General features: G+C 47.0%; 1 protein-coding gene across 1 annotated transcript; it reads right to left on the minus strand.

The window, feature by feature from the left end:
- Window positions 1-15,980: 15,980 nt before the first annotated feature.
- TMEM212 (transmembrane protein 212) lies at window positions 15,981-21,627 on the minus strand. The gene is made up of 3 exons (XM_026060748.1): window positions 21,469-21,627; window positions 17,046-17,105; window positions 15,981-16,442 (listed from the first exon to the last, which is right to left on the minus strand). Exons 1-3 carry the CDS (start codon window positions 21,625-21,627, stop codon window positions 15,981-15,983), a joined length of 681 nt encoding a protein of 226 aa, XP_025916533.1.
- Between the last annotated feature and the right edge of the window lie 665 nt (window positions 21,628-22,292).

The raw sequence follows: 22,292 nt of genomic DNA on the forward strand, positions 1-22,292 counted from the left end.
AACTAGCTTAAATTTGGCCACACTGTCACTGTCTGTCCCCAGCCCTGTATTTTCATCAGCCCGGATGGGCTCTAATCCAGGAGCAGGCTGCATGCGATCAGAGACCGCYGGCTCAGTAGAGCTGTGGGACTTCACGGGATCTTTCAGGGAGAGGTTCCCAYGTGTGAGCAGCATCTGCTTTTGGTGTCATGCAGGAATAAATCTCTATGTCTTCGTGCACCATATTTAAAAAGAATATCATCAGCAGGTGTATGTGTCAGGGTCCTGAGTGCACTTAATGACCCTGACCAGCCTCACCTGGGGCCTCCACCACACCCTGCCATAGGCCCTCAGGGATCCATTTAAGCTCAGCCCATGACTTTCATCCCTTCCCTAAGCTGTGCTGGAGGAGTGCTGCTCTGCAGTCCTGGCTCTGGCCCTGCCTCCTGTGTGGACCTTGGATGTGTGCTGTGRTTGCTGTCTCCTGGATGGAGCCCTTGTGCATACTGCGCAGCTGGTCTCCAGCTTYGGCCTCACCTCCTTTTGCTCCTGCCTGGACACCTCAGGTGGCCCCAGGTTTGCTGCTTTCTGTGTCTGGGGCTGCTGATGGACCTGGCTCCGGCTGCTGTGTCCAGGCCYTGTGGGACTATGCCCTGCTGGTACCTGCACTGGGGTCCCCCTTGKCTCCCTTCCCTGRAGGAGCAGCTGGCCCTCACTGCTCCTCAACAGCATGTGACAAAACTGGGTTGGTTTGCATGCTGCTTGAGTGGGTTGCCTTTCTAGGAAATCACAAATACTTTTTCTTAGGAACTGGAAGGTGAATTGCTTAAATTGGAGCGGAATTGCTCCAGACTGTCTTACTGGTGCCAGCTCTGCTATTTCTGGAAGAGCGGCTCTTCRTTTGTGTAAGTAGAAGCACATGAGTGGATCCTCTTTGTGTCTTATGCTCAACCCAAGTTCTGAGAAATAGGAAGAACTTGTGACTTTGATGCTAAACCAAAGTTAATGGGTTCTGATTTGCATGTGGTCTGTTTCCTGCCCTGAGACTGTTGCTCTGACATGAGCACAATAGCTGATTGCATAGTTTTGTGGCAATCGCCCTGCTATCACGAAAAAGGGATTAAATCTTGCAAGATCTGAACTCATTATTTTTTATATTAGGACAACTGCTGTTAGTAAATATCCCTGTTATAAGAATGGACTGTAACTTTCAGAGAAAGCTAGTAACTCTAGTTCACAGAAAAACGTCAGCCCACATGTCTTACCAGCTGAAGCAGACAGCTACATGAGTAAATCCTAGCCGGTCATTAAAAACGCACTGTAGACTTAGGTGGCAATCTGCTAAGATTGAAAGATGAAAGTGGAGACACCTTCGTTAAAGTGCTGYGTAGGCTGAGGGGAACTATTGTTAGTATATCTATGCTAATCTGAGAATGAAAAATTCAGGTGGAGCCAAGGGAAGGCTGGGAAGCTGTCTGGGAAGTTGCCTCCCTTTCTGGATATAGTCTGGGTGGGAAAGCAAATGGGTGCCTGGACACTGATGCCTGGACACCGGTGATCACAGGAGAGCCAGCACTAGGAAGACCTGCAAGATTCACCTAACTTGTTTTTCTTAGACTCTTTTTTAAGTATCAAAATATTGGCATGAGACTCTAACTTACYGGCATCAGGCTGATCTGAAATGCAATATGTGACAAGGGGTCAAGTCCCTTATTGCTCTAGTCTTCCTTTGGGGAGCACTTAGAGGTTAGACTATAGCTAGCTAGCAGTCAGGTTAACTAATGCCCTGGTTGAAATCCCTCTGGTAGGTGTTTTATTACTAATAGCCAGGCAAGGAACAACTTGGAGGACTTATGGAGGGAATAGATGAAACACACTGGAGCTCAGCTGTAAGATAATGAGGGGGGAAACCCTACTTGTTTTTAGGAACAAGGAGGGATTTTTGAGGCAGGAAATCCTCAGTAGCTTGAAAAAGTAAGGAATATAAAAATTAAGGATGGAAGATGGTGACAGTGCTTGGTAGCAAAATGGTACTTCAGAGCAATAGTCCAGTGAAGCCTATATGCAGGAGCCTCCCATTTTTAGTGTTTTTACTGCAGCTAAATAGGGCTCTGGCAGAACTTCTGACTGCAGCTAGTCTGGCTTCAGGCAAGAGCAAGGCTGTGGGCTTCCTTAAGTCAGTACTAAAGAGGGTATCTGCTGCTGATTATTAATCAGCAAAGAATTAAAGTGCGAGGGTGAATAAGCGTACCTGCTTTTTAACACAAATTAGTCACCGCATCCTGCAGTCTGGCTTTTGAAACTGCCGGTAGCTACAGATAAGTGTGTCTGCAGATGAGCAGCTTCCTCCATGCCTTGCCAGCAGCTGGGATCAGACTGGCAACTCTCACTTGAGTTTCAAAGAAAATTGCATAGCACTTAAACCAAAGCGATGCTGGAGAGGTGCAAGTGCTATTAGTTGTTGCTGTGATGAAGCTAATCCAGTCCTAGGGAGGATAAACGGTTGCTTAGCAATGCTTTAACAGTGACTAACAATGCTGTACCAGGCTTTTACTGTTTACTAAGACTTTCTACTAGAAAACCTGAGCTAGTATTATGTTTTTTCTTCTGTTTTTTGTAAAGGTCTCTTGAGAAACTGTCAAACTCATCACATATAATGAACAGGCAGCACTTAGCAAGCATCTGATTGCTGATTATGTGTTGATTTTTGGCTGGGCCTTGTTAAGATTAYTTATCTCTCTCTCCTTTTGCTAGGAGTTCTTAAATTAGTTACAGGGATTAGATTATTTAAGTGCTTTTCATATAAATGCCTCCTGGTCTGATGTTTATTTTTTCCAAACTGCCCCAAGGATGTGACTTGTCCATGTAGAAGAAACAGAGCTTCCACTTAAAGTAGAGGTGTACTGGGGGCAGTGCCTGAACCAGTCCAGAGCCACCTCTTGCGGAAAACTGTATTACGGTTTTTGCAAATAAGTCCTTTAAGCAGGCAAGGTGCATATTGTTGTAGCTAATATTTCTTGCCAACGTAAGTATTAAAGCTCTGCTCCTTGCTGGAAGGAGGCTGTGTGCTGTGCATGATAGTCATAATTTCCCTAAAATGACAAGCTGACAAACTCAGGGACCATGTGCTCTATTCTTCATATTTTTGGGATATTCAGCTGAAAAATATGAGCACATGCCAAATAAACTGATCCTTCTCCGCTTAAGTTCTGAGTCAAGGCTGTCACTGTAGAAAATGTGTAGTAATACTGCGGGGAAAGGAAAACGCATTAAAGTTGAGGAGTGCATCTGGATTCTTTAAGYGTTCCCCCTGGCCGCATCTACACCGTGGAGCCAGTGGTATCGGGGGAACCAGTAACAACATGGTAATCCCCAGCAAAACAGAGCCCACATTTTAACTGTGTCCAGAGACTACTGTGCTAGCGAGCGCCTCGGCATGACTTCACTGCGCTGCCGTGGCGGTGAGCCCCAYGCGCCTCGCCAGGCCTGGCTGCGCTGCTGCCCCGGCTGGGAGCAGCGATCCCGTTTAGCCCTAAAGGTGGGAGTGCTGAAGGGCTTGGGGCAACATGGTGCGACCAGAGCAAGTTAGGTCCTGGCTGTGAGGACAGACGTGGAAGGTGGCAAAAGCGGGAGGTGGGATCCGGGATCGGTGAGGATAACGGAGGAAAGGAGGCTACATGGCTCCATAGGAGAAAAATGCTTTGTCAAAAATGCGGAGGGCAGCATCTGGTGGAAGCGGGACATCTCCCTCCACTGCATGCAAATGTCTCCTGTTGCCTCCCTTTTTAAAGAGGTTATGTTGAAAATGGTCCTTGCAAGAGCAGGCTTTCTTGGGTGTTTCCTGGGCCAATAATGTCTTGTCTTGCAGAGAAGGCAAAATTCACTTGGACTTGGATTTCCACACATTTACAACCAGCATTCGTAAAGTCAGGTATAAGCCACTTATGGAGTTTTCACCTCAGCTCTGCAGAAAGCAGCAACTGAATGGCAGAACAGGGTGTTGTGGCATGACTGCTGGAGATGTGGAGAAACCCACCTAGGTGGGACATAGCAGCAGTGCAGAGGGCTCGATGTGCTTATAACAGGGTATCTCCTCGGCTTTGCTTGCCTTCTGCAGTTGCAGTATTGACTGCTATGAGATGGGTTGTATCTCTGGTCTTGCGAACACCGGTGCAATTAATCCTCTGCTGAATGCTGTGTCCTTCAGTCATTTATCTCCCTTATCTGTCCAACTTGGGAATGAAGAGGGATATAAACTGAACATGTTTCTAGCAGTTCCTGATGCTTGCTCTGTGTTGAGATCCTGCTTTTGTTTGCCACAGGAATTTATTTATCTCAGATTATTTGGCCAAGATCCTGAATTTCTTGCAGCTCTGCTAATTCTTCCAATTTCTTAAATTTTAGTGTGCTTAGAAAAAGTGGGTTCAGTGTGTAGGAATTGAGCTGGGAGCTCCCAGCAGAGGGTAGTCACCTCGGTTTAAGGTCTGGGGTGCAACCTGGTGTGGTTTCATAGACCTTTGAGAGCTGGTGAGCTGTGCTGTTGGCTCAGCTGCTGAAACCGTACTGTGAGTGTACCTCATCCTGTGCCTGCTGCCCTGTCACCTGCTCGTCATCGGGTTGAATCACCTGGGGAGGCTGGTGGTGAGAGCTTGTGCAGTATGAAGACAATTTTGCCTGTTGCCTCATGTCCCTGGAGGGAAAATGAAGAAAGCACTTTCTCAGTTGTCTTTAAATTGATATTCTAGCTATAATCTGAATACAACTGAGGTGGAAAGGAAGGAAGAATGGGAATGTGCTTTGAAGCCAAAATTCGTGTTTTAAGTTGTTCCCAACTGTATTATGGATATAATGAACRCCAAAATCTAGTTCCAATGCTGAATTTAGTGGAGATCATTTGAAATCTGAATTCTGTCCCCATAAACTGTGACTAGACAACAGAAAGACAACAAATTAATAAAGGTCTTGTTTGGTCTTTTATGAATAATGTCAATTAGAGCCTAAAGGACAACAAAGAATTAATGCTGACATTTCTGAGCTATTAATATCTGATTCTTCCAGAAAAGTCCTGCAGACTTATTGAAACTGGAAAGATGTGTCTCACTTCAGATTTGAACAAGGCAATTTTAGCAGTAATCTCAGCACTGTTACTGTAAGATGTGAGCTCAGTGTATCAACACAGCCATTTCACTTAGTTTATTGCTGGTATTTTTATAAGGTATTCAGTTAACTATCTGTGGGAATCCTTCAACACTCAGAGCTATTTCAGCACATCTGCTTTTAGATGGCTGCATGAAATCTGAGGTTTTGGTGCCTTGTTGGTATGTGTAGACTAATAAAATCCAATATATTCATCCTTTCTACCTGTTTTTTCCAAGCCTGTCTGGCTGACCGCCCTCTGTGCGTGCAGACATTTGACCCTGAAGGTTTATTCGAGGATTTTCTAATACTCACTTTTATATCTGGCTGCAATCAGTCGGAAGCATTTATTACCTGAATGCAAGGCTGTGCTACCTCTCCCTCCTGAGCTCAGCGGCTGTGACAAGAAGGGAAGGCCGCAGGATAAGAGCAATATGTGTGAGACTTCGCACATTCCCAGCAGAACAAACCTCCTGGGAAGGAAGATGACAATGGCACACTCCATAAAATAAAACCAGATGCAGGCCAGGTTTTCTGGTGCAAATCCTCTTGAGAAATAAACGGTGTTAACTTGAGAAATCTTATTTGGCAGAGTTTTTTCTCTGCTGTCTTTATCCTTTTTTGAAACATAAAGAAGAAAAATGCCTGCCCTTAGCAGAGGGGGGGGGGGTGACAATAAGCATCATGAAATTTTGGTGAAGTGCTGGATGCTGCCTGAGTCTTTTGTGTGGATGCTAGTCATCACCTGATGCACTTCAAACTCACCTGGCAATAGGGTTTAGAGGTTGATTTTTAAAATAAAAAGGAAGGGTTTTTCTCCCAAGTATTTTAGGAAAATGTGATGGACATGGTGTTTTCAAGCAGGTAGGCAAGGGAGGAAGGCAGGCATGCTCTCAGAATACTTTTTTCCAGGGAGCTCCTGCCTACACAGAGAGGAAAAAGGCTTYGTAGCAGAGGACTAGACTTGCAGGGAGGGATTGTAATCCCGCAGAGGGAGGGAAATGTCTGTCTAGTTTTTTGTCTTGTGCTAGCCGAGCGAAGTTTGTCCTGGAGCATGCCCGCAGGCCATATGCCTGTTACGTACCTCTGTGCTGCAGCTGGGGCCTGGGCAGGGTTGGCGCCTGCGAAAGCCCAGGAYGGGAGGGTTTGGACGGTTCAGTGAGCTGAATCATCTTGCCAAGGGGTTGAACAAGCAAGGTGCGATGCAGTCAGGAGTACTTGCCTGGGGCTGGCACTGCCTCTGGCAGCGCTGAGCTGTTAATGTGACTCAGGCTCCTCACRAAACCTCACCCTGAGGCACGGCCAGGATGAGGAACAGAAGGGGAAGACCAGGACACTAGAGGTGAAGTTTCTGATTCAGACCAGGATACAGCGCTTAGACTCCCAAAACCAGCAGGCTGGTCAGAAGTTGGTTGTGGCATGCTTTCATCTCGTCCCTTGGGAACCGTAGGCATGCTTCAGCCATACCATGAGAGATTTCCCGTTGCCATCAGGCAGCTGYGTTGGGTTTTACTGTGAAACCAGATCAGTGAGGTGGTCGAAGCATGCTACCCTCCGTCCTTGTTTGGGGGCTTTTTTCTCCTGGGGAGTTTCAAACTGGCACATTTCTGTGTCACTTCTACAAGCCCAGCTCAGAAGACTGATATAAAATCTTAAACTGTCTTTGCACTGACAAAATCTTTCTGTATGACTATATGCTAGTTACAAGAGGTGCCTGAGACRTATTTGCTGAAGTTATCTGCAAGTTTAACAAAGGTAGATACCCTGGCCTAAGGATTGCTTTAGAGCTTTGTGATATCAGCTTCCCCCCCCTGCACATACATCTTGGAGATGGATCTCTTCAGTTTAGCACATCTGAATTGTGGGYAAAAAAGGAATTGCTGAGGATTTATTCAGCCTAGCTAGTCAGACTGCTGACAGAGGAATACAGGTACATTACTTCCACAGGGCAAAACTGCAACCCGAATGCAGGAGACGGACTGTCACTGATGTCTATGTTGTGAGAAAGTTTCTCCTTGTCCCCTTTGCCTCTGCGGTGACCCTGTAAGGATCTATTTAAGCCTTCTGAGCCAGGCCTTGAGCTAGTCCTCCCACCTGAGAGCTAATTCTACCTACTGTTCTTGTTCCTGCTTGCCACAAGGCACCTGGTGGTAAGAGCAGTGCCCCTGGGGGGGGGGGGGAATTGCTCACCTTGATCCCTCCTCTTGCTGCGGATGGGTGTTACTGGAGCTTATGGGAGTTTTCAAATTGGGATACAGGCACCAGTGTCCCAAACTGGCCTTTCCTCCCTCCTCCATAAACGGGATTCAGCAGCTGCTGCCCCCCTGCAGGAGACTGGGGGTGTAATACCAGTGTTTCCCAGTGTCTTGGCTTTAGCCTCCAGGCTGCGCTCGGCTGTCCCGGAGCAGCGGTCAGTGACCGCCCAGGAGAGCGGTCTGGGCTCTTTTCGGCCAGTGCCACCCTGGAGCCTCAGCCCAGGCCTAAAAGCCCTGGAGAGGGCTGGGATTTCAAGCTCTTCCTTCCCATACCTGCTTTTTTCCTCCTTTGCTCTTAGTTCTCCCCGTCGCCTGGCTCAGCAGCTGGGGCGCTGGGTGCTGCTGTGCAATATGGGACTTCTGCCATGGACGGAGGCTCCAGTAACTTCACAGCGTGGCTGGGAATTCATCCTGGGAACCGGGCACCTCATAGCCAGGCACTCTGGTATCGGCCACGCGGGCACCTTAGTCTTCAGCTGGATCTGAGCTTCAGAAAACGGGCTGAGCGTTAGCTCAGCTGAAGTCAAAGAAGTCCAAGAGATTTCAGGGGGTTTGGATGCATCTCAATTTGTAACTTGCAGGAAAGAGAAAATCTTATACCGGCTTGGCAATTTGATTGTTTATTTAATCTAAGAAGTAGGTGCATTTGTTTATCTCTGAATATTCATCAGGTTAGTCGCACAATAGTGAAGTGGCTTTAAGTTTTCAGACTGTGTATGTTATTGCCACAGTGCTTAGAAAAAATATAAAAATACACACCTTACTTCAAAGGCATTTTACAAGAATCGTTTTCATCAGACTTCATCAGCTGTTGCCTTCAAAGGAAGGGTTTTCTGTTTTAAGAAACCATTGCTATTAGCTAATGTCTTTACTTTGATCTTTACCAGCAAAATTGTTTCTGCATTTTTTTTCTGTAGTCTTTTTTCTCCACATAGTTTGGCATGCTCCCTTATTTGTCCCTGGATTAGTTTTTGATTAATTATTAGAGCCAGTTACAAAAATTGCCATCCGATATAAGCGCAGGTTTTGTGTAGCTGTAGAAGCAGGCAAACACTGTCTCCTTTCATGTGGTTTGGCTTTTAAATTGCCCCACAGGCAGAAGATGAGGAGATGAACTGATTCTCACTGCTGACTAGCACTTGTAGTGAGGTCGGATGTTAAAACGAAGCAGGAAGTAGTTTGTCAATAATAAATCATTAGCAGGTGTCCGGCGGTGGGAAAGGTTGATGGGGACTTCGGTGATGCTTTCTTCTTTGTTATTAGTACCCACGCAGTAGGATTAATGTCCAGCATTTTCTGAGGCGAGCCAAACATAAAAGCTTGAACTTGAATGGAAATGTTAGAAGTTGCTCAGAAACCAAACACTTCAGCCAGACTGGTAAAGGGAGTCTAGGAAAAACAAACTCCTCGGGATGAGGTATGTTCTGAAAAGGGTCTGGAGTGTGTGAACTTGGTAACCTTTCTTTGCTCAGAGAAACACAATTATTCATACACTTAAATGTGCTCCTTAACTGCTAGTCTGAGTCCACGTTTCCAAGTCTTCTGTAAAATTTGTAAGCACTGTGTATTTGGTAACCACAGCTTCCTTAGCATCTTTCCTGAATTAGGATTATTTGGCTTCCCTTATTTACGTGATGCACTATCACAACTAGCTCTCCATCTGCGAGAGGAGCGAGTGGGCTCCGTTCAGGTCTCCGCGTTGAACACAAGCGTCGCTGCAGTCGGATCTAATCCTCCCCCTGGTAGGCAGCTCCTGCAGGGGGGCGAATATGTAAGTCCTCTTCTCTGAAGCCTGGATGGAGGGTGCCTGCTGCAAGCTTCTTCCATAAAACTTCACACTGTTAGCATCGTTCCTGCTTTACCATTTTCAGGCATACAGTAGCTGGGATATTTCAATGGGCTACTCAAAATCTGCTTGGTCCCAGTCGGAGCAGGAGTTGGCAGCCCTTCGTTTTTGCTTTGCTGTTGCAACCAGTGGCAGAGCCAAACTGGTGACAGTGGCAAGGTGCCTATGGGGAATGCTTGGTGTGAAAAATGACCTAAACCAAATGCAGCCTGGAGGCACAAGGATGGCCTGCGGAAAGCTGGTGTGCTGCTGCTTTCCTCCTGACTTGATGAACAGAAGATATTATTGGTTAGGATGACATATCTAGTGTTACAGTTATTTTTCTCTCAAACCACAAGCGAAATAACCCATGTCTCCATGCTGTTTAGATCCTGATTTGTTCAGCTAAGGAGGCATCACATTTTTGAAGAGCTGGAAGATGACAGCAGCCTGGTAGTGTCACTTGGATTTGCTGCTGCAAAATCTTACAGGGCATCTTCATTACAACTCCTGCAGCATTAATCAGAAAACTCATTGGTGGGTGATGACAATTCAATAAGGAAGTGTGCTGAACTGAAATGCAAATTATGTTTATAGGGAAAATAGTTCTTATATTCTGCTGCCCATGCAAACAGAACTGCCGACCAGGAAACCAAGAGATTACAGAGGTTATCAGGCAGTAGTATTCTGGTTACCTGCCATAAACTAGTCAATTCACATGAGCAGACCATCACCCAGGGTAATTGTCTGCCAAATGCTTACAGAATTAGATTTTAATTGTGCCAGCTGCTCTGTGCAGATGGACGCTTCCATCTACTGCAGTCAGATGAGAGACAGGAACCTGTGTTTGAGTTATTTTGTTTTCTGAAATGCCACACATTCTTTCATCCTATTTTGGTAGGAATCTCTCAAAGTATCTCTAAGTTTGATCAAATGAAATGATAGTTCAAGGCTGTGGTTAACCAAAACCACTGGAAACAGCATTACTATTTCTGAAAATCTAAGTAACATTAATGTTTCCATAAGTATCACATAGCATTTCTATGCAATTTAGAAACTGTAGTTCAACCAGGAAATCTGAAGCTGTAGTACAGACTTACATAGATCATTAGATATCAGGGTTGCCAGACTTTCCCTTGCATGGAAGAGATAGTATCTTAGCATAAACCACAGTTATTGCCTCTCTGGGCAGAAACACCTTAGGAGGATAGGTTGGCTGAAGCTGCAAGGAACTTTCTTTTCTAGGTAGGAAGTAGTCAAAAAATCTCAGCAGCAAGATAAAAGATTGAAGGATGTTGATGACCTTAAGTCATGGAGATTGAAGAGTGGGGAGCAGACTAACAAAGAAACAGCTGTGCAGGAGACAGAGGGAGAGCTGGATGAATGGAGGTGGCGGACTCTTCAACAGTGGATAAATCAAAGTCAAGAGCAACCCATAATCAATGACTGTTTGGAGCAATGCTGTGAGGTGTAGGAGTATCCAAAAAAAACCTTTGATATAACCCCAAGAATGTTCTGTAATGGCTAGGAAATGGAAGAAGAAAAACAGACGATGGTTTGTTTTCTCATATTTATTTTGTACTCCCAAGTAAAGGTTAGTTTTGAAGTTTTTTAAAATCTGTGCAGCCTGTCTCTACAGTGAGCTGTGTAAAGAACCTCTGAAGAATTAACTAGAATAAGCACACGCTCAGCTTTGTGGAAAAGAATACGCTTAGGAACATTTAATGTTGGTGGTCAGGCCTCAGATGTGAAGGGTTATAGGAAGGGGTCTCATGCCTGGAATGTCAATGCTGAAGTCTGCTCAGATCTGTTGAAGCATCAAACGGGTTATTGAACTCAGACTCAAGCGTGTGTGCTGGCCTGATACACAAAGATAAAAGTTCTTTTAAAAGAAGTAATAAAATAAAATCTTCATACCTTGTTTTGTAAATTAACATGTTTTCCAGTGTAGAAGTATGAGCCAGTGTTTAAGCAAGCAATGGAAAGTAGTCTCATCACTTCAAAAGACTTGATGCTTTTAATATTTAGCATTAAATGTATAATCTTGAAATCTCTGCCTTCTATACTTAAGCTCAGCTGTACTCTAACATGGCTGATGGCTGGAGATGAAGCGGAAACAGTCCAGGAAATGAAAAACACAGGTTTACGGTGTGGTTGTAATGCAGATTCACCCAGGTCATAATGAATCCTTATGATCATAAGAACACTAGTTACCGCGCTTGTGTCAAGCCGAGTTCAGGCTCATCTGCATGTTTGCTGCTAGGTATGTGCTGAAGTATTTTGTTGAATCAGACCCTTTATCGCCTATGTTACTTTTAGATCAAGCATCCCATTTGAGATAAGTGTCTTGCCATTACCTTCTACTCTTGCCTTGACACAGATAAACAACAGTGGTCTCAGTAAAATGAATGCCACCTCTAGTCAAATTTAATTGCATTAAAATCAAGGCACTGCTCAAGCTTAACAGCAAAATAAACTTTTCTGGTTCTTGAAGATTGCTGAGAAAACTGTACAATAGTGTGAGATGAGGCTCTATGGGACTGTTCTACCCCCAATTGGTGCGAGAGGATTAATCCATTCATTTTGCATCAAATCCACCAGGAAGCACATGTAGGACTGGAGCTGCTTTCTGCTGGAGTATGTTTTCATAGCAGAAGCCTATACTAAAGCCTGGATCTGGGGTCTGTATCAGTTACTGCTGATTATTTGTTTTGAAAGTTTTCCCCTTGTCAAGAGCAGATTCTTCAAGCATGTAGTATATACAGAGAGCTCCCTGCAGTCAGTGTTGTCTTGTGCAGGTGTTAATGCTGACATTAGGCTTGGAGACTTCCATAAATTCTCAGCGATGCGTGTTCTGCCATATCTTTCTGACGCAACTGTTAAATTAACAGCTTCCTTTAAGTGCACTGGAGGCTGGAGGTTAACTGGATGTCAATCCGTAAAACCAATTTTCTTCGTGTCAGCAGAGAGTCTTTGTTATCCCTATTAGTCATAGTGTCAAAACCAGAGAGGCGTTTCTGTTCATACAGGATCCAGTCCATAGCCCAGCAAAATCAATCAGCGCCCTTCCACTTGTTCCCTCGGCTTTGGGGTCTGTTCAGCTCCGGAGTGCTCAAAGCATGGAACGTTTTGACCCTCCTGGGTAATCCAGAAGTTATATTTTGAAAAGCTCTGTGGAGAGGTAATTCAATGCTTTTTTTCTGGAGTTTACAGTTATTGAGTAGGTTAATATTGGTAAACATTAAATAGGGTCATCAGGAGGGGGTAAGGTCTCTAGGTCTTGCCAGTGGACCACTTAAGCACAAGCTAAAAGATAAGTGCACAGGGCAAGATAAATGGAATTGCTTGTAGGCTCRGAATTAGGCACCTGTTTTGGGCTTCTGGGTTTGGAGAAACTTATGAAATTCATTGCTTGAAATAGTCATCCTTTTTTCCTTAATGAATGGAAATTAGATTTTAGTATGAKAATAGATTTTCATTAGGTAAAAAATTGAAAACTACTCAAAGGAAAAAAATGAGAGTGAAAAGGAAATGGTCTGATCTGAATGTCACAAAATGGAAAGAACACAATTTCATGAAACAGTCCAAAATTTCTTTTGCATCTTCCCACCCACTTTAAAACACCATCGGAGCCCCAGATTGCCCAGCAGCATTGGCCCCATGCTGGGAAGAGCAGGGTGCCRCGTGTGCCGGCACGCTCCCGCGATGTTTCCCGCGTTGCTGGGTGAGAGCTGCACGTCAGTGCTTGGGGTCCGGCGGGACCAGAGGAGGAGGAGGAGGTGGCAGCAGCAAGAACTTCCTTACTGAACTGGCTGCCTGTCGCCCGTGCTAAAGCGGAGCAGGAGGCCACCGTGTCCCAGCGTGTTTGACCTATAGCTCTTCTCCTATCAGGAATATGGCAGGATGCACAAAAGCTCTCTGATACRAAGAGATGTCCTGGTTTAGTGTACGTGCTTTTGTCCCTAGGAGAAAGATGCATCAAATGGTAAAACGCTCTGAACGTTGCGCCTTTGCTCTTAAAAAGGAACATGAAGCAATACCGAAAGCCTGCTGCTCTGCTTAAGTCCATCAGTATTAAAAACAGAGGGAAGATTTTTCCTGGGAAGTCCAGCACAAACTGACGGAGAATTCCCACCACGCTCAGTGGGAAGCAATATAATCCCGGCCTTTCGCTTGGCAAATGTTTGTGCCTTTTTCACAGGGTGGAGTGTCCCCAGCTGGGGGGGAATAGGCGGCGCACGCTGGCAGGTCCCTGTCCAGCAACACTGGTGTAAAGAGGGAGAGAAAATAAATTATCAGATCTTGGCTGTGAACACTTTTTAACCTTGAAAAAGGCTAAACTCTGCTCTTGCGCTGAGCGGAGGGAAGGGAGCACAGGGAAGGGCTGACCCTGTGCTTGATGAGGAAAGCGCTCCCATCGACGGTGATCTGCAACGCTGGGCTTTTAACGAACTCGTCAAACACTCGATCTGCGCTACCGCCTGGCGCAGGAGTGCCTCCCGCTTACCTGCCCACAGCGATGGGGAAGAGGGCCCGCTCTGCTCCCCCGTGCAAGTGAGAATTCCTATCGGGAGAGAGCTGAAGCGTTTGGCAAGGCAGTGCATGAAATTTAAGGCTACCTGGAGGCAGCTGTTGCTCATTCGGTGGGCGTTTTATATGGCTATTTAATTGCATGTTGCTCAGCGCTAAATGAGTACAACTTCCGTGAGTAACCACCACGACGCAAACGGTGCTCTCCCTGAGATAAAGGACCTTGTCTGAGAAACACATGCTTAACTAATAATACCACAGGCCTCATGCACGTTTTAAAGGCTATACTTTATCCCTAATAAAAGGGAAACAAATGGCCTCGTTCTTAAAACTAAACCTAAAAGCATTTTAAGGACTTTTTTTCCATTCTTTTAGCAGGCTGCAAAAATAACATCCAATAATGAAATGAAAACAAGCTGAATAGTTGCATTCAGTGGAGGAGGGAAGAGGTAGTTGCAGACAGCTGGAGCATGTCTGGGCCAGTGTCTCCGTTCTTTTCTTTTCGCTAGTTTAGTGCCACTCCAAGAATGCAGACAATGCTGGCTGCGACTGTTTCATATTTGATTTCCACACTTAAACCTAGGCTCGTTAAACGAAACCCCATTGTCAGGCTGGCACGCTTCCACGCGGCCTCTTCTGAGCTTGCTCTCTGCTTTTGGGTGTCCTGCTCGTAGCCATCCAGCGAGGATCAGGTATGCAGGAGATTTTTATTGCTTTAGTGGCACTTGTGGCATTAGCTTCGCAACAAAACCTTTTGGATTTCTTTCACGGCCGTGGCTAACGCTCGTAAATCTTTGAGGGCAGACAGCAAAACGCTGCAGGGAAGGGATGGGGTTTTGCAGCAGCCTCAAGACTGGTGGATCAATTAGATGTTCAGCTGGAGCYGGGGCTCTGGGCAAGGTACTGACCGTGCTGCTGGAGGAGAAGGCTCATGGGCCGGTGGGGCCTGACTCCGCAAAGGGCTGAGGACCCTGCCCCCGCCAAAGACGCGTCCTCACTTGCCTCCCCTTCTGGTCTTGGTGGGGCTGTTGGCACACTCAAGGGACTGGAGCACTGGGCAGTTGCAGGACTTTGCTCTTGCTYGCATAAGGAGAGCAGGAGCAGGGGGTAGAGAAATGACGTTTATTGGAAGCAAAGCAATGACTGCACTAATAACAAAGGACCATTTCATGTTCTCTGTAAAATACCATGGAGGGCGTGAAAATTATGAGTAATATTAATAAAGCTTAGGGGAATTACAAAATTCAACAGCTGTCCAGTCCTCTAGATTGCAAACACTTGGTCTTTCCACCCTCCCTATAAAGTATTATCATGGTCTGATACTTCCTCATTAAGCTTTAGATTGCTTGTGCGATAAGATCAATCCTCCAGTAAACGCCAATAGTGCTGAAGAAGATAGAGCCCGTGCCCCAAGTAGGTGATAGTCTGTTTTAGCACGAGAAGAGGGAGAAGTGATACAATGAGGTTGCGGTACACTGGGTTAAGGTGATGGAGCATGAAGAAACACCATTTTTTTTGCCACTCGGTTTTTCAAATGCCCCATAGGAGTCCATTTCTGTACTGTTCTCATGGAAATGCCGTTATTTTAGTGAATTCAAGACAGGCTCTAAACAAAGGTTAAAGAGAAGAAAAAACCCAGACTGGAGACCTGAAAGTTGAGATTTTCCTTCACGTAATAAAGCCGGTGATTACCTGAACCGACAGCGAGAGCCCCAAGCCCCGTGGGGCCGAGGCGGATGGGGGCTGGCAATACGTGATGTACCTCTCCCGGGAACGCGTGCGGCTAGGGCCCTGGCTCGGCTCCCGCTTGCCCAGAGGCCTGGCCCTTGTTCTGCCGCTGCTTGTACCTCAACCTCAAGTCCTGCCACGCTTTCAAGGTGCTGCTGCCTAACAAAGCTCTGCATGGAGCAGGGATGATACGTGCTTACCGGTGATTATTTTCAACGCCTCTTTTGCCATTCAGGTAACGGATCTGTGTCCATGCAAGTTTTAACGGGTCCTTACGTTATTGCCAAGGAGGAGTTCAGTCATAAGGAAGAGTGGGAAGGAAAATATTCAGGTTCTGCTTTCTTTCATGTCAAAAGAAAACTATATAATTTTCATACAATTTTGATCAGGCCCTAAAATCATAGGCCCTAGCGAGGTGTGCTAAAGGTGTGTCTCCTTGAGCTGAACAGGCCCTGGGATGTAAAGGATATGAAGGGCCAAATTATTTTCTCACAAAGTAGTTTAAGGATGGACTGATTCACGTGGCTTCAGGGGAGCTCCTGCCGTGCAAATGCGGTGCGAGTGCATGGGGGATCTGTCTGTCCTTGAGCAGCTCCGCCACGCTTCGGGGCACGCTCGCAGCCCGACAGGCGCCGTCCGCCTTCCCCGGGGTGACCGACGCTCCCATTCAGATGTCCAAACCGGAGCAGTCGCATCGCGAGCTTGATCGCCAAAGCCAGCGACGCGCAGAGCGTGGCAAAACTCGAGCACAGGTCGAGCAGCTGTAGAGCCAGGTGGTACCACTCGTAACGCGGCGGGTCTTGGCAAAGGTTTGGGAAGTCGGCGTAGGGAAAGGGGAACAGCACCGCGTAGCCCAGGTAGTTGGTGCCGGCRATCCCGGCAAATGAGTAGTAGCAGTATGGGCCAAGGAGGAGAGATGCAATGGCGACAGCAAACTGCACGGAGGCACCCGCGATGCTCAGGATGCCAAGGGTGAGACTGGCTTCCCACTGCAATTGAGATAAAAAACATTTCGTCACGTTTTTGACCTGCTGAGGGACACTTTTCTAAAATAGTTGCAAACGAAAGAACTAAGCGTTTTGGGTTTTTTCATTTCCAACTTGGAAAAAAACCCTATCTTTTTATATTCAATCCCCTCTATTTTGTGAGCAAAAAAGAGAAATGGTAGAAGGAAATGAGCAACATGCATTTCATAGGAAGTATTGCTAAATAAAAATGTGGATTTTTTTTTTACAGGGAAGACGTTCAGTGAAACCATATTTTACTAAAAGTACTAGAAGAATAAATCAGAACAGGTGTGTTTATGCAGTTGTCACATAAAAGAACAGTGAGTAGCCTTTAAAAGATTTAAATTATGTACTTGAAGGCTAACAGAATTCCTCATTATAGAACAGAAAATATGGTGGGAACAGGTAAAATGACCATGCTGGTAGGATACTTAACACGCACCCTCCGTAAACCCTGCGCAGCTCATTTGATCCACCACTGTAGCAGGAAAAGCGCTTTCCCCGTTGAATGCCCCTAGATTAATCGTGCAGTTCCCTTGCCCCCTCCTGCACCCRACAGCCCCTCCAGTAAGAGCATGCGTTTACCAGAGATCCGCGCGTTCGTCCTCTAGCAGCCAAAAGGAGAAGGACGCCGGCAGTGACAGCCTGCGGATGGGGGAAACGGGCGTTAGCGCCAGGACTGGGACCGGGGCGGTGATCATTTGGGCAGCGGCGTGCCACGGCCCAGCACAAGCTCTGTCCCTGCACGAGCGCTGGCTGCTGCCAGGAGCCGTCCCAGCACCTTTGAAGGGCTTTGGAGGGTGGGTTGAACTTGCTGCAGGGAGATGCTCTGAGCAGGGCTGGGCGATGGGATTGTGGCACGGTGGGCAAGACCTTGTCTCCTGCGGGCTTCTTGTCCTGCCCTGCTTTTCCATGCTGGGGGAAGCCTTAGAAAAGCTTTTAGGAATAATTTAAACTTCCTTTGATCCAGCAACTCAGCAGCTGAAGATCTGTTGCTAGTAGGGCAGGAACTCAGGAGCTGCTGTACGCTAGTGCCTTGGGAAGGGGGATAGACTATTCTGCTGTGCCCGTCCGAGATGATTTGTCCTCATTCCTCCCTAGGCCGGTGTATGCAGAGATAAGGAGACGGGGAGATTAGCTGGGCAATGACTGGAAGAGTGAGTAGAAAATGCAGGTAGGAGAGAGGATTCTCGCTGCACTGATTTGTTTCCTGATGTCCTCCCGCCGGGAGGCTCGTGCCTGCTGCAGCCAGCGTGAGCGCCGCAGCGTGCTGTTAGAGGCATCTCCAAAAGCGCTCCCGGAGCGGCTTGTTCTGCATCTCCCTTACCGCTCGCCCGGGCCCCTCTGGAGCAGGGGGCAAAACCGCCCCGGGTTTGGCAAGGGCGTTAGCAGCACGGCAGAGGAACAACCGGAGCAGCACCGGTGCGCGCTACAGGGCAGTCGGGAAGGTCCTCATCGGAAGAGCTTAAATTTACCTTTCGTGGACTGAAAGCCAACAAAACCTTTTGGGAAGCCGTATCTGCTGCGGTTGCCGCTACCGGGCTCTTGAGCTCCCGAGGGGCGCCGGGAGGACGCGGCCGGCAGAGCGGGGCGGCTGCCGGCACCGTGGCTCAGCGCGGCGGCTCCTCCCGGCCGACAAACACAGGGCAAGGGGGTGAATTGCGTTATTCGCCAGCTCTCCATCAGGGACGGGTACGTTTTGTCCRTGCCCTTATTCCAGAACCGGTTTTAATGGGGAGAATACCTGGGCTTATTACGCTGAGCTGATATAAACAGGCGCAATTTCATTCATTTAAGTGCACCAGCAGCGAGTTTGGCTTACAGGGAGTAATCTTTTTTCCAGCGTAAGCATCTTGGACCCACATGTATCTTTGCTCCTAATTTCTTGATGATGAATGGAAAGAAGAACTGAAGATGTGCTTAAAGCAGGAATGCGTACGGGAACACTCTGAAAATAGCACAATCTGGGCTCTGATTTCTGGTGCGAAGCAGGAGGCTGCATCAACGGCGATCCAGAACCTTCAGCAATGTAGTCCTGTGGTTTGATTTCCATTTTGGCATGCGAAATGTATAAGGGCTCAGGTTTTTCATGGCATTCTCCATTTTCAATTTTTGATTTAGAGAATTTGAAAAATACTTGTCTTGAGGTTGAGCCTGAAGTTAAAATCTTGGCGTATCCATACCATAAAATTCCCATGGATAAAAACAGAAACATCTGGATTCATGAGTGGTTGTTGGCTAAATCCACCAGGAAAAAAAAGTCTTCAAGGGATCCTGGAGGGTTCTAGCCAGAATAAATAATACAACAAAATGAGAGTGCTATTAAGTGTAATTGTAATACTGAAGCTGAATTATAAGAAGAGGGCCAAGCCCTTTTCACAATTTGCTTTTCCAGCTAAGAGGCTTTCAATTTACACTTAACGCACATGTGGCTGATGGAACAAAGAAAAATTTGAAGACGGATGAAAGCGAGGCAGAGATTATTCAGCCGTGCTGGTTTAGCTCCAGGCACATCATTTAAATGAGTAGATGATCAGTTTCCAGTTTGTTTTAAATTCCCTGGCAAAAGATTTTACTCTCTATCCCAAAGTTGGATGTGCTTAAAACTGTGGTTTTTTTTTTTTTCTTTTGTAAGGCTCTGCCATTTTGTTTTATTTCTTAAGGGAAGACTTTGCAAGGGCTCTGCAAGTCACCTGAGCCGGCGCAGCGGGAGGAGGCGTCCCGTTGCCGGTGGCCGGGGCTGTAGGCACCTGGGAAGTGACGGCCGCTGCTTCCCTCGTTCTCTTCCCCAGGGGCAGTATCTTGCTGAGAATGCCCCTAATGCACCATCCTTCACCAACAGACGTAGATGACCATTTCTCATTAGCTATACTTTGCACGGCTCGGCCTGACTAACCGTTAATTACGTTTCACGTCACCCTCTCTGATTCCCAGAAAGCCTCCGACACTCGCCCTGCGATCTGCAGCACGGCTTGGGGTGGGTTCCTCCCTCGCAGGGCAGAAACCTCCTCAGTCCGTCCTCGTCCCGTCCTTCGGGCTCGTTGGTCTCACCTCCCCTGTTGCCCGTACTGCAGCCCGGCTTGCCGAAGAGGCTGCGTAGCTCCTGAGGGAGCTCCTCTGCTCCAGGAGGTCCTCCTCCGAGGAGACGCGTCCTGTGACGCGCCGCCCATGCTTCATGCTCCCTGAAAATCACCACTGGCCTCCGAATGGTAGGATGCACGTTTGGGACCAGGCTGAACCTGATGTGTGACTGGAAATACCAGCGGTACGTAAACGGTGATATCTACACCGCTTCCTATTCCCTACAAGGGCTAATCCTGCTTACCCTGGAAGGAGTGCAAGTTCTACCAGCCTTAAAATAGCCTCAGCACACCTAAGTAACCCATGAGAAGCATGCCTCGGTATTTCTTAGGAGACTGTTTTCAGCAGATTTCCTCGTTGAAGCTGTCCTTTCCGCCACCGCGTACTCCCCGGCACCCGCAGCCCGGCTTTGAACCCGGAGCTGGGCAACGTGCTGCTCCCTGCTCTCGACGAGACCGAGCACCCAAATTCAGTACGCTGCTTTCTGTTACCGTGGCATAGTGTCCTGACCATCAAGCTGAAACGAGGAAATGAATCTGTCCATCGATGTTACCAAATATTTGTTTTAGATTAGCTGCTATCACTGTCACCGTCCAGGCTTGGAGTCGTACTCTTCCATCCAACTTTAAAGCAAAGGCACGAGGAAGGTCTGCTGAAACAGCACGACTCTCGCTTAGGAACAAATAGTCCGAGAAGCTGAGGAATGAGAAATGAAGCAAAGCTAAATTTAGAAACTCAGGTAAAAAAATAACTAAATCATCAGTGCTCTGTGGTTTTATTTTGCTCCACAGAGAGCACACCTTGGTTTTGCCCGTCTGTTTGCAGATTGCACCTCCTCAAAGAAGGTGTTTGCTCAGGAAAAAAAAGGCTTTGATGTCTTGAGTAAACAAATAGCAGTGTAAAAAGATCCTCAGTTCTTGTTAGTATGCTGCAAACAGCTATGTTTGAAGAAAAATAAACATCCCAAGGTTGATGGAGGGTTAGGAAAGAGGTGTTCACTTTGCCATGAAATGGTGTAGTCAAAGCTTTGGCACGAGCACATCAGGAATGCTAGAAATGAAGATGCCATGAAAAATCTTTTTCTTTACTTTCTCTCTCCCTTGTGGATTAAAAAGAAAAGCACAAACTGGCGCACGGTCTCCCCAGCCACGCAACAGGAATAGCTCTAAACCCCGTGTCTAAATTACTCTCATCCAAATCACAAGAATATTATCATGTCCACCGGAAAACATAGGGTAGTAATTCCCTGGAGATCTGCCCCACTTTGGCCACCCAGGAGGGGCGAAGATTCACCCTCCTCTAATTCATCCCCCTTTCCTCCACGTGCCGCCGGGCCGCGTGGGGCCAGCCCGCGTCTCTTAACCCTCGCAACGGCAGGACTTTGCCACAAAACATCGGATCAGCTTCTACGTTGTGCAGCCAGCCGCTTTCCACGAGGAGGGACCGGGCGTGCATCACGTTTTAAGTGAGGATAAAGGTTTCGCAGACATGTGGCTTCCTTTGAAGCTCGTTGTGCTTCTCTTATTGCATCATTTAGAACAAAACTCAGGAAATGCAAAACCTCAGRAAACGAACCAAAGAAACGATAATCTCAATTATACCAGCACAACCCTGGAGATGTTAATTYACATTTACACTACTTTAACTGAATCCAAATTTGGTTCGGAATTGGAAAGTTTGGGTTTTCTTAGTAAAAATCAGCGCGTCCTGATAATAATCAATCCACCAATATTTACTGCAAATCTAATTCCTATCAAGAACCTCCAGGGGTTTCTCAGTTTAGCTTCATGTAATTCCAATGATTCCTCTTTTYAAAATGAGTTCATAGGAGGTAGGAAATAAATAATTCAGACAGAGTTCATTTTTTCCTTAAATCTCAGTAACATGACTAACATCTCTGCTTCRATAACACCTTTGCTCTGCCTACCAAAGCTCCGCTCCAAATGGGACTGGCGAGACAAACGCTCCATCCGACAAACCAGGGCTTGTAAGAAAAAACAGGGAAGAAAGCACAAATTCCGGAAAAAACGCTTATAATCCCAAAGGTAATAAGTATCGCTCCGGTGGCTTCATACAAGCTCTTCATTTTCCCTGCGCGCCTCTCTCTCGGCCGGATTCTCAGCACGGGCTTGTAGCTGCGGCCGAGGCAGAGACGTTTCACGGTAAACAGAAGCTCCTTGGAGACCGTAGCCATGGCATGCGAGAGCTGTTTACCTGGCACGATGGGGCACTATTCTGCTTATCTTCAGCGATTCCCGCGGAAGCAGAAGGTATCACAGGGGAGTAAATAAGGCCCCAGCACCCCCAGGAATAGTTGTTGTGGKTTTTTTTTTTCGGCGAGTCGTTCCCTTTTGCTTTCAGCTGCAGAAAGCCCGTCCTGTGATTTCTGAATTGCTCCTTCATCTGCCTTGCCCGGAGGACAGACCGCTTCCTGGTGCACCGGGAGCCAGAAGCCGGCTGACGGCAGCTAACGGTTGTTGTTTCCAACCCCGGCCTGCCCCTCGCAGCCAAAACGAAACCAGCACCCTCCACGCTAGCTGCGTTTGCGGGACGCACATGCGTATATCCGAGCGGGACCACGGTCTCCCCAGTGAGAGTTRTTTTTGATGCAAACCGTTTGCAGCGGGAAAATCTGGGGCGGGGGGGGAAATAGGTTCTCTATTTTGAGTGCAAGAGCCAAAGCGGTTATATTTGGGGTACTTTGTCGTATGCATTCCCCGAGGCACAACTGCACAGCGCCGATAACCGTGA

Source organism: Apteryx rowi, unplaced genomic scaffold (genome assembly GCF_003343035.1).
Source record: "Apteryx rowi isolate R43461 unplaced genomic scaffold, aptRow1 scaffold_10, whole genome shotgun sequence".
Lineage (NCBI taxonomy): Eukaryota > Metazoa > Chordata > Aves > Apterygiformes > Apterygidae > Apteryx > Apteryx rowi.